This window comes from Budorcas taxicolor, chromosome 1 (genome assembly GCF_023091745.1).
Source record: "Budorcas taxicolor isolate Tak-1 chromosome 1, Takin1.1, whole genome shotgun sequence".
Classification (NCBI taxonomy): Eukaryota; Metazoa; Chordata; class Mammalia; order Artiodactyla; family Bovidae; genus Budorcas; species Budorcas taxicolor.
Genome location: NC_068910.1, coordinates 106,747,037 through 106,760,173, shown reverse-complemented (window position 1 = coordinate 106,760,173; position 13,137 = coordinate 106,747,037). Strand labels below are relative to the sequence as shown.

At 34.1% G+C, this 13,137-nt stretch overlaps 1 protein-coding gene across 1 annotated transcript in view; it reads right to left on the bottom strand.

Moving 5' to 3' along the window:
- Nucleotides 1-5,180: 5,180 nt before the first annotated feature.
- Nucleotides 5,181-13,137, bottom strand: part of EPHA6 (EPH receptor A6) — a 959,528-nt gene continuing 951,571 nt past the window's right edge. Inside the window, exons 17-18 of the mRNA XM_052649809.1 lie at nt 6,779-6,928; nt 5,181-5,295 (exon numbers count right to left, since the gene is read on the bottom strand). Of these exons, the coding sequence (XP_052505769.1) occupies nt 5,181-5,295; nt 6,779-6,928 (265 nt within the window). The remainder of the gene's footprint in view (nt 5,296-6,778; nt 6,929-13,137) is intronic.

Genomic DNA, 13,137 nt, shown 5'->3' with positions numbered 1-13,137 from the left:
TTTGTCTTTTCTCTCAGGATACAGGTATATCATGCCACATCCTCTGATAACATACAAAAAATATATTTTATCCTAAGAAATCTTTGAAACACTTGCCTACTACTTGTCTTTTTAAGGGAACAGTAAGAGAAAGATGGGGCATTTACTCTTCTGAAATATAAGACTTTTCCTTTATTTCATCTAGTAATATGTTAGCTCTGGTTGTGAGTATTCGTTTCTTTCCTTTGTTAAATACGTGCTGGGCTGTGCTAGGTTGCTCAGTCATGTCTGAATCTTTGAGACCCCATGGACTGCAGCCTGCCAGGTTCCTCTGTCCATGGGATTTCCCAGGCAAAAATACTGGAGTGGGTTGCCATTCCCTTCTCCACGGGGTCTTCCCAACTCAGGGATCAAACCCAGGTCTCCCGCATTGCAGGCAGATTCTTTACCAGCTGAGCCACTAGCGAAGCCGTTTGTTAAACATATCATGTTGGAAAGAATTTTATGCAACCATTGCAGTCATATACTCATCGTTACATTTCCTAGGGCCAGTGAATTGGCTTGCGCAGGAGAGTACCCCAGCATTGTTTTTGAAAAATGGTTGATGTTTTCTAACTGGAGGCACCTTTGAGGTAGTGAGTCTACACATGAACTGAGCAGTCTGCCACAGGATACTGGCAGTATGTGACTCCTGAGGAGAGTCAAATGGTAGGTAACAATAGAGATTGTCTTAGAGAATCAAACAAGTGTGTTCCCTTCTGTCAGAAGAAGTGTGGAGGCGTTTATGGAAAAATTTGAGGTCCAAAATATCTCCTTTCATAGGGGCTGCAAATCCAATTGCAAATAAACAAGGTTTTATTTATTTAATGTATTTTTGTTCTATGGAAAGAACTAAGTGACATGGAAATTACAGCAAACATGGCAGATAGGCTCTAAGTTTTAAGCTTAAAAGATACTTAGAGGTAAGGACAGTACAGTCAAACTCATCTTTGCCATAAAATTTTATGCATGTAAGGGACACCTTGTAGATATTTGTTAAACTGAACTACAGTTTGCTGCTGCTGCTGCTGCTAAGTCGCTTCAGTCGTGTCCAACTCTGTGCGACCCCATAGAGAGCAGCCCACCAGGCTCCCCCGTCCCTGGGATTCTCCAGACAAGAACACTGGAGTGGGTTGCCATGGCCTTCTCCAATGCATGAAAGTGAAAAGTGAAAGTGAAGTTGCTCAGTCGTGTCCGACTCTTAGCGATCCCATGGACTGCAGCCTACACTGCCTTTATTGAACATTATTATAAAAAGTGAAAATCTTTTGAAAATGCTGATCATGAAAACAAAAAGTTGGATGACTTCAGTGCCCTTTTCTAATGGAAGAACACCATCAATCTACCTTTTGGAGTCTTCATACAAAAAGAATTAAAATATTTTCAGATTGAATGTAAATATGAGTCTTTTTTACTTAATGGAATTTGAGCTTGGAAAAGTTGAAGTGATGATACTAAAAGAAGTGATTACATCTGCTTCTAATATCTTTATTATATAAAGATGTATACCAACTGTGAGTTGATAACAGTTTCTAATTCTTAAAATATTTTCTTTTAAATTTAATACATTTCCTTAGCTAAAACAGTAGAAAAGGATCATCTTCATCTGTTTTGAAATAACTTTCCAAAGCACTTAATTTTCAGTTTATGAAAAGCCAGAGCTCATACACTCTGTATGTGCAAATGCTCCTATTTATTCAGTAGGACCCAAAATATTAAAGTATGACTTTTGCAACATTCCTGTTTTTCCTCCACCTTCAGCCTCTTCTAGGGAGATCTGTAAGATATTTTTGGATTTCCTGCATTCCTTTTCTTTTGTTGATAGGGATATGGGGTGGAGTGGCAGAAGCTGAGAAAAGAAAAAAGATGGGATGGAAGAATAAAGAGAAAAGAACCAAGGGGGTGGGGAAGAATGTTTTAAAAAGGAATAGAAAAATAAGACCTAGTATTGGTGAACATTTTAAAGTAAAAGATTTAACTTAATGATTTAACTTTCTTCACAGAGTAGAAATTTAGATATAAAAATGGGTTTTTAAGAAAATTGTGGTTGGGAGATAGGTAATGCAATTCATTCTTTATCACGTCGGAAGACCTATTACAGAAGACTTTCTGTAAAGACTGCTTTTCAAGGACTGAATTTGGATTTGTTTTCCACTCATGGGCTGAGATGGACCTTAAAGCTGTTCAGGTGTTAGTTGGATAGATTTTAAGAGTAATTCAGGGTGAAAGAAGAGAAATCTTTTTTTTATTATGACATTAATAACATTTATCAACAGTCATAATTCAGTGAAAAAGTGCTATAATTCTTGATTCATGTCAAGCCAAGAGCTTTGCAACTTCTGATGGCTTTTTTAGTGTAATGATTTATATACTAAATCTCTTCATTGTTTTTACATTTTTTTCTCAATTATGTTTTATCCTATGAGATAATGAACTACAGACTGGAAACTAACCACATAGAAAATAAAATAATAATGGTTCCTTCAACTAATTTTCAAAATCTAAAAAGCCCCTCAGTAACATAGACTAGGAAATTTAATATAAAGCAGGTATATGAGTATATATGCATATTTTAGTTATTAAAGATTATTTCTGAAGGCTGTGACTTATAGGAGTTACTAAATTTCTATTATTAAATTCTATGCTTATGAATATTAAACAGCTTTAATTAATGAATATGTGCACTAGTAAATATCAAAATATTTCAGGTAAAATTTTCAAATCTGTGATTGGTAGGCAATAAAGAAATAGATATATTTATTTTTTAATGTTTCTGTTTAATTTTGAACATCTTGCTCTTACCATGATGAAGTTCAAATTTATACTAAAGATCACCATGCTTACAGTTCTAAAAAATATAAATAAACATAAATGTAAATTTTAAAGGGGATTTGGGGTTAGAGAGAAAGTGAAAAGGCAGTTTTCTAATATCACAGAAAGATGTTTAGGAAGGGAAAAAAAGCACAAATTAACCAGATATAGAATAGGATCGTTAGAGTTTTAAAGAAAAGCAATTTTTAACAGAGATCTTTAATCTTACAAGCACTGAATGCCCACCCCATAGATGGTTCAATACTTTATAGAATTTATTTAATCAAAGTATACAGATGTTGCTGACAGAGTCCTATGGAAGACCATAATTATTCTATTCCTTATCTTTCTAAATATGTTTTTGTTGCATTATAAAAATAAATATATATGATTAATAAATTTTATCTGTTTTACATCTGTTCTTATTCAATATATATTTGAAGATAGGTAAATATGGAAATTTTACATTTTCTCTAAAAGTATCCAGATCTGTGTAAATGTATCGAGCAAATCACAGACAGCCTGCAAGTGATGCATGACTGTGTGGGTGACGGTTAGAAAATGTTGCTAGCTATTTCTGACACACTTAAAAAGTGAAGGATTGCCCATTTTTTTCTTTTTCAGTGTACTATAATGGATACTTTAAAGACTCTTCCTTCTATCTCTCTCTCTTTTTTTTTATTAAATGAGAAAAATTTAGCTGTGGTTGACAAAAATCAGAGCAAAAGAAGGATATGGAAGGGCCTAGTCTAATGGGACAATCCACAAATCTTAAAATAAGGAAAAACAGGGACTTCTTTATGGCAAGAAAACTATTATCACCAAAAAAATGTAATTTAGGTAGGAATTTGAGAATGTGGGTAGGGCATCTTTAGCTCCAAGATCAAATAAAACCTAATTTTTATATTAAACCAGTATCTTTAGACAACCTGCTCTTTTTTTTTCCCCTCTTAATACATTCTTGCTACTCTTCCACCTAGCACAGTGGTCATTTTTTTTTTTTTTTTAGTTTCACAGGGAACAGCTGATTTTATAGTTGAATTTGTTCATAGTATAGTACTGTTTTGATAAGCTGACTCAACTTAGTTCAATGAAAATTATATTTGCCTGTTTTTGCAGCCTCCAGAAGATTATGGCAACAACACATCTTAGCTGTGTTTATATTTTTATGTTACTGTAGCAAGGATTCAGGTTGCACACAATTCATTTATGATCTTTTTATACCTTCTTCTGTGTATGCAATGGCATACTTGTACCTTGGAAGGTTTGGAAAACAGCTCAGCATGTTCATGTAACTTATTTTCATGAACAAAACAAAAATTCTTAAACTTGCAAAATGTACCAGTATTAGACTAGCTCTATGTGTTTATTTTCTTAGGCCACCATATAACTATCATAAAATTCTGTTTAAATTAAATCTTTTTACATTTTATCTAAGGCTAAACTCTTAGATCTTGTATTCAAAGCAATTCTGCTGAGAATAATTAATTTTCTCAATGCTTTATTACTCTTGCAAATTTATGAATATAAACCAAGGGAACAGTCATGGATTTATTCCATGCTTCCCTCTGTTTAAAGTCTCTAGAGCAATGGACTCACTCTTGGTCTTTCCAGGCGTGATCTTTATAATGTTGGAAAAGCCTCTAAACTACCACATACTATGACATGTGAAAGATACTATCAAGTTAATAATAATAAAAAAAAAGACAAACCAAGACTTAGAAGTTTTAGAAGCACAGTATGTTTCTCCCTCTCTCTCCCTTGATGACTCCCTTCTCACCATAGTCACACTTGAAAAGAATTCACTACATGAAATCATTGATCTTTTCTACAAACAATTCTAACAATATCAGGCACTGACAGGTAAAGAATTGTAGAATAAAGTAACAATATGACCCACAGAGTTGAATATAATTATCTAAAAAATAATTATTCATGTTAGTTTGGAAAATACTTGATCACAAAACATGAAAGAAAGGTTAACTATTTCTTTTTCATCTACCATCAAACTCTAAATACATCATTAACCCCAAATTCCTTTGGATAAAGTCCTTGAACACTTCTGAAATACAGTTATACAAAGTTACACATCCATGCTGAGTTATTTACCATGTGTAGTGATAATCTGCAGTGCACCAGGGTTTTATCTGCAGGTTATTCAGAGAGGAGCTATGAAGAGTGATTTTTAAATCCAGGTTGGAAGTATAAACAAAAGGTATGTGTGCCTGTAGCCTGAAGAGGAGACTGCAATTTGTGAGGTGATGTTTGGAGAATCAGAAGAGAGGGTAGTAGAGAGGATATCTTTCATTTTAGAAATACTGAGGCACAAAACACAGGTGCTTGTAGTACTTTTATACATGAAATCCCTTCTCCGGTATGTGCATCATGTGTAATCGTAAAGTCTGTATACTGCTGACTATTCGTCTCTGGTGTCCAATGAGTATGACTCCAATTCTTCTAATATCACTGTGAGAGATTGAGAGACAGAGAGAATATGAACATTTAGATCTGGTAAGTATGGCAGAGAGGAAAGACACATTTAGATAAGGAAAACAAACACATGTCATATTTGCCACAAATTTCATATCTGGTAAAACGAGTGTTGAAGCAGAGATATAAATGGACCACAGGAATTTGTTACTTTATTCTTTATACTGGTGCCAGAGAATGTGTCAAGTCAACCTCAAGTTTAAAAGTACAAAGAATTCAGATACCGATGTCATGTTCAGACATTTCATAAGCCCAGGGGTTTTATGTAATTATATAAATTTTTAACAGTATTAGCAAAAGAGTCAGCATGCAGGATAAAAAATATAATGTGAACTCCATTTGAATTGCCATGGTCTTGGTCTTTCAATAATCTGAAAAAATGCCATTGTATTATGTTGAGCAGTATGAAATTGCTATTACTATTAATATTTTAAAACAATGGCAATTTCCCATGGTCAACCTACTAGTCTTAGTTATCTGTCTTTTAAACATATGTTGAGTATTTTCACTGCACTCAGGAAACGATAGTCTTTGAGAAAGTGGAAAAATGCCAGACCATTGTAATATAGAGACAAAACTCTGAGAAAACATAATATTATATTATTACAATATAATATTTGATGAAGGTAATAGTAATTGATTTAGTGTACATGAATCGTAAATAATTTGCTGAGGTAAAGCTATATTGATGCAGAGTCTATGATGTGAACAAGGATAATAAATATGCATTTTAGATAGCATTTAAAATCTTTAAATAATTATTTGAATTAAGTATTTTCTTTCAAAGGAAAATAGTTAAAAGCGTAATGCCCAACTTTCACTAGAATGATTATCAGAAATGGTGAGGAAAGAAGTGGAAATGCCATACTAGTGTCAAGAAAGGTAGTTTAACTATTGTATTCTTGATATAGAAATAGTATTTGAATTTACAATCTCCTAAGTGGACAACAAAAGTCCATCTAGTCAAGGCTATGGTTTTTCCAGTGGTCATGTATGGATGTGAGAGTTGGACTGTGAAGAAAGCTGAGTGCCGAAGAATTGATGCTTTTGAACTGTGGTGTTGGAGAAGATTCTTGAGAGTCCCTTAGACTGCACGGAGATCCAACCAGTCCATTCTAAAGGAGACCAGTCCTGGGTGTTCATTGGAAGGACTGATGCTGAGGCTGAAACTCCAATACTTTGGCCACCTCATGCAAAGAGTTGACTCATTAGAAAAGACTCTGATGCTGAGAGGAATTGGGGGCAGGAAGAGAAAGGAACAACAGAGGATGAGATGGCTGGATGGCATCACTGACTTCATGGACATGGGTTTGGGTGAACTCCGGGAGTTGGTGATAGACAGGGAGCCCTGGTGTTCTGCGATTCATGGGGTCGCGAAGAGTCAGACATGACTGAATGACTGAACTGAACTGAACTGAAGTGGACATCTGAATACAGTAACAAGCCCAGCCCCACTTACTCAATGCTCATTCTTGAAATCAGGTCAAAAGTTGTAAACCCTGCTGCCATGAAGTTATTCTTATACTGCCCCATCTTTATAGAATCCAGCCAGTCACCGACAGTCACAAACAAAGGATATTCAGGAACTTCACCAGGGGAGTCTGGCATTCTATAAGGAAAAAAACAAATAAGCATGGAGACCACTTAAAAACCAGATAAAGCAAAAAATACCCAACTTTATTTTTAATTTAACAATATTCTCACATCAAATGTTTCATCCTCCATAGAACTAGATTTAAAAATGTTCCATCATATTCAAATCAGCCACTTTTATCTGATCAGTTTCGCTTGTCGGTTTCTTTTGTCTTTTCCTACTTTTGCCACTACTAGGTTTTATACTTAAGGTGTCTTTAGAAAACCTGTATCTTGCTAAAATCGCTTTATTTTTCTCTTGCATGAAATTGTGCTTTCAAATTTGAAGAGAAGCCCCCCAAAAGCTAACTAGCCACAGGCTATTCACTTATACACTTTCTGACCTTCCATTGATTTCATGCCCTATTGCCTTTTTCACATTTACTATGAGAGCCCCTTCTCTTTTTAACGGTGAATTTATAGGTTAAGGCCTCATTTATTCTCAAACATTCAACAAGAATTTATTATTTATGAAAAAAGTAATTTCTGTTGTCACAGAGCTCAATTTCATGAATAAGATTTACATATATCCAAGCATAGGGTAATACAGCCAAAAGCACAGACATTAATAAAACACAAAACTAAAGAAAATCAATGAAATTTGGGGTTAGCAAGAAAAAAGAATCTGCCACTGATGGGTCTTATAGTAAATGATATGGCAATCTGTAGGGCTTCCCAGATGGCACTAGTGGTTAAGAACCCGTCTGCCAATGCAGGAGACTTAAGAGACTAAGGTTCAATCCCTGGGTTGGGAAGATCCCTTGCAGATGGGCATGGCAACCCACTTCAGTATTCTTGCCTGGAGAATCCCATGGACAGAGGAACCTGGTGGGCTACAGTCCATAGGGTCCAAAGAGTCAGACATGACTGAAGCGACTTAGTTCACATGCATGGAAATCTGTATTCCTGTTCCTAAGATCTGATTCAAAGGGTATTTCAGTTGGGGATATTTTTGAAGTTTTACTATAAAAGTACTATTAAAGTATTATTTTGAAAAGGCTAGCGAATGTGTGTATATATAGATACATATGTCTATATACACAAAAGTAGTTTTATATAAAGTCAGATAGAGAGAATAAAAGCAGAAATAACCTTAGAAATTATAGTAAAAATAACACAGAATTGTATATTTAAGACATTCTAATAATAAACTTACTGAAATAATAATAAACTTTCACCTTACTGAAATACCTGAAAAATAATATTAAAAACATTTTGTATGGTGTTAAAAATAACTGATATGAATGATTTTATAATAATAACAATAAATGTGTTTTATCATCCCTTTAGGATAAGTATATTATTTTGAAAATTATTAGGTCTAGAGTTTATATCAAATGATAAAGCAGTAACATTATTTTATGTTTGGTGTTTGAGTCAATCAGTATTTTCTAAGTAATAAAAAATTTCCCACCACAAGTAAATTACTGAATTATTTTTATATTGAATATTGAAGGATAATCCAACTCTCATTTACTTCTCTTTTAATTTTTTATAAAGTTTAAAGGATAACAGAATCCACAGAGACTTAACTAGAGACATTTTTAATATTTATATTGTGAATATTTTATCATAATAGTTTTCAAATATTATTCATATTTGAACTATTTCATCTTAAAATACAAACCAATAACACAGGAGCACATATGATTAAACCATATGAATAAGAATTCCTCCACTAAAGCAAAATGGCATATGCAAGTTATATAAGCCTAAAATTGATTTGTGCTGAGGTTTGACAGAAAACAATAAAATTCTGTTACATAATTATCCTTCAATTAAAAAATAAATTAATTAAAAAAAACTATATGAGAGTTGGAATTAAATTCTAAGGTCAATATATAAGGGGAAAATGGAAACTTTTGAACAACCAAAATTACCCTTAAAATCATTCAAATTACCCTTAAATCACCAGAACCTGGATCTTTAAGGAGCACAAAAGCCAGAGACGTAATACATTGTCAAACAGCTTGTACACTGACTCCTGAAGACCCTGAAAGTTGCCCTTTGGAATTATTTAGGACAAAGTTCCTACTAAAGACCTAAAATTCACTTCTGATTTTTCTTTGATTTTATATTGACTTCTATTTTTCTGAACTGGATTCTAGCTGAAGGTGGGCATGGTGTGAAGAAGGATGACAGGGAATTTCAGGGATTATTGCTCTGTCTACATAACTAAAATCTGCATAAACTAAATGCACTTGTGATTGTGATTGTACAGTGTTATAGTCCATATGGAGTCTGATGACACTTCATAGTGACTCCTTTTTACCAGTACTTGATTCTGTTAACATATTTCCTATTTTGAAGGCTGTTAAGTCACATTTTATTTTCCTGTACTAAAAATGGCAATGCTATTTGATTATGGACTGTTACATTCTAATTAATATCAGAATGACTCAAAACAAAGTTTAGTTATGTTCAAAAGTTGAAAGATATCATGGCATCCACCAAGAGGCACTTTAAATGTCACCATATTTCTTAGTTTCCTAGAGGTGTTTATATTAATAATTATCAAATAAAAGTTTACATATAAATAAGAATAAAGCTATCCATGGCAAATAGAGTTAAACAGGGTTTTAAATTGTGTCATTTCTTTGTTTTTAGTATCCTAATGGGCAGTATGGATCCAGAAGAGGATTCAGAATATTTTCCTAAATTTTCTAATCAGTTTCCTATGGAACATATTGACCAAGTTTAATATCAAAATGACTAGGGTTACACCTATTGCTAATTGTCATAAATAAAAACATGTACATCAGAAAGCTGAATGTTCCATTTTATTTTTTTATTTTTTGAATGTTCTATTTTAAAACACTGTGGCTCTCATGTCTTTTAATTACTCATCTGAGAAATCTGTTGAAACTGAGCAAAATTAAAAGCATGTGTTTAGGTGTTTCCATTCATACTCCTATATACCATTCTTGATGCACAAAGTCAGATGGTTTCCACTTCTTTCTCCTGGAGAACTCGAGTTTTCACAATTCATATAATTGGTGAGTGGAAATATTATTTGCTAATTTTATGTCCTTAAGTGAAGTCGCTCAGTCATGTCCGACTCTTTGCGACCCGTGGACTGTAGCCCACCAAGCTCCTTCGTCCATGGGATTCTCCAGGCAAGAATACTGGAGTGGGTTGCCATTTCCTTCTCCAGGGGATCTTCCCGACCCAGGGATCGAACCCAGGTCTCCCACATTGCAGGCAGACACTTTAACCTCTGTACCACCAGAATATAGAAAGGTCATAGAAGGACATTCTGTACACTAAATGACTTAAATGGCCAATTTGTCTGTTGAAAAGCAGCCACTGTTTGCTCTTGGACTGTTTCAATACTGTAATTCCTGTTCCCTCCACACATTTTTAGTAACCTAGTTACTCTTTGGCCTTTATATAACTGCATTGGCAGTTGATTTAGTAAGGTCAAGTTCCCCGCATTGTTCACAGCCACTGTGCAATAACTTTTCTTTCACCTCATCTTATAATGATGTTGAAAAAATGCTGTTATTTTCTGGCTTAGAGGGCTGGGTACCATCACCCTCACATGAATTCTCTGGAATATTACCTAATAAACAATAAATGCCCTTTCTTATCAACCATGTACAATGATAAATTCAGTCTGCTATTTGCTGAGCATGTAGAAATTTCTGCTATTTGGTGATTAGTGGGAGCTGTCCACCTGAGAAATGTCTTTACAGCAAAACCTGCTGCTACATAAAAAAAAGTACATCTTGTAGAACAGAAGGTCAAAGGGCTACTACTTTCTTCATAAAAATGAGGAGGGAGCAGAATTAGAGGAAATTCTACCAGGTATAAATTATGGTCAATTTAGATCAGAGAAAGGGCTGGAGTATAGCTAGAAGAGGTAATGGTATAGTTCAAGTACAATAAACACATTCTCAGTACATCTAAATATGTAAAAATTAATAGCACTGATAGAGCTGAAAAGTTTTTACTCTAACAAGCCCTTTGTGTTTGTAATAGTACTGGTATTTTAATTTAGAAAGTTCTTAGGTTATCAATAGGTACCAAACTACCATTAAAAAGCAGGGAGTTTTTTCTCCTCAAACCTTTTCCATATTTTATATTCATCATGTAAATATAAAAGTAATAAATCTATCCAAAATGGTTCAAGGAAAGTTATACTTTGAGAAACACTATTCCAAGGCAGAGTCTTATTTTATTATGAAACTACCACATTCTTAAAGGCTTTTCTCCCTTTACCACTCTTAACAAAACCTCTTCCTTCCTAGTTTTTACCTTTATATATTGTTAGCAGAGGTCTACAGATAGTGTCCATTCTATTTGTATTGCTGTATTTCATATGTTGATGAATATTTTCTTTTTCTTTTTTTCTTTTTATTTTTTTTTGTTGATGAATATTTTCATTTCAATGGTCTTCATAGCTCATTTTCAAGTGAGTATATAATATTCTATGTTTCGACAGTTAATAATTTGTTAATTCCCTGAGTTAGACTCTTAAATTGCTATCAATCTTATTAAATTTATTACAGATGATTATGTAATTATAGAGCATGTATTTTTATGCTTCAGTTGAATTATTTCCTTGGGAAAAACCCCATAAGACAGAAGAATTTTAAGAGTCAGTTAAAACTCCCTGAGGGCAGGAATCATATCTCATATCTCTTTCTATTTTCTGTAGGCCTTAGCATAATGCTGAAAGTACTAAAGTAATTCATTAAATAATAAAGATGGTTAAGATTTGAATATCCTCTGAAGAAAAGTTTGGTCCATGACCTAATGTGATGTATGAAGAATCTATTTTCATTTAACTCATTAAATGGAATAGTAAGAATCTATTGCTAAAATGGTCACCCTATTAATGAATATGCTGTTTATTTAGATTACTCCTTGTATCGCAAAAATGTTTGTTTATGTCTGTCTTTATAGGTTTCAACCCTGAATATTCACTGGAAAGACTGATGCTGAAGCTGAAGCTCCAATACATTGGCTTCTTGATGTGAAGAGCCAACTCACTGGAAAAGTTTCTTATGCTGGTAAAGATTGAAGGCAGGAGGAGAAGGGGATAACAGAGGATGAGATGGTTGGATGGCATCACTGACTCAATGGACATGGGTTTGAGAAAACTCTGGGAGACAGTGAAAGACAGGGAAGCCTGGCGTGCTGCATTCCATGGGGTTGCAAAGAGTCAGACACAACTTATCCACTAAACAACAACAGATTTCAATGGAGTAAAGGATAGGAAATTAAAGGCGAGTAAGACAACAAAGGGTTAGGGGACCTAGCATCACAACAACATTTACTTTATTCAGTATCACTATTTTTACATGAGTTTCTCATCTAATGACCAAGGGACTACACTTCACATTATTTAGTGAATCCATAAAACAATCTGGCTTCCCTCATACTTGGTAAAGAATCTGCCTGCAATGCAGGAGACTCGGATTAGATTCCAGGGTTGGGAAGGTCCCCTGGAGAAGGAAATGGCAATGACTCCAGTATTCTTGCCTGGAGAATCTTATGGACAGAGGCAGGCTACTGTCCATGCGGTCTCAAGAGTCAGACACAACTTAGCGACTAAACTACCACCACATAAAGCAATCTACTACACACACTACCTACCTATCTTTTGAAGGAAGAATTTATCTAATTAGATAAAAAAGGAAAACACTGCCCTCCCTATAATTAGGCCTGTCAACTTGAAAACAATTTCAATTAATGAAAATTTTTGATATTCTTTAAAAATTTTAGAGTGTGATTTTGCACAAGATGTTATAAAAATCCAAAGTGCATAGTACCATGCCATAAATCTTGTGACTATTGCATGCTTGTGGGCAATATCTCTTTGTTCCAAATAATCTGACTCTCCACAGTGCTAAATTGGGAGCATGATTTTTTGTCAGCCTTTGATTTTCAGTAAGTCATCAGGTTTTTTTTTTTTTTTTACATTATTTAATTCTCATAATAAGGCTGATAACTGGTAAAAAGTATGAAGGAATGAAATTCAAAGCAAATTTGAAAATTATGTTGTTGTTCAGTTTAAAATTAGAGATATGTTTGAATATTAGGAAGGATAGACACAGGGTAGAAATAATATTGTTTAAATATTTCCCATTTCAGCATATGGTCACTACACTCTGAGTAACATCAGTGGACCTCAAGGAAAGTCTATTTTTTATATGTAAATAATTCCCCGATGGCTCAGTG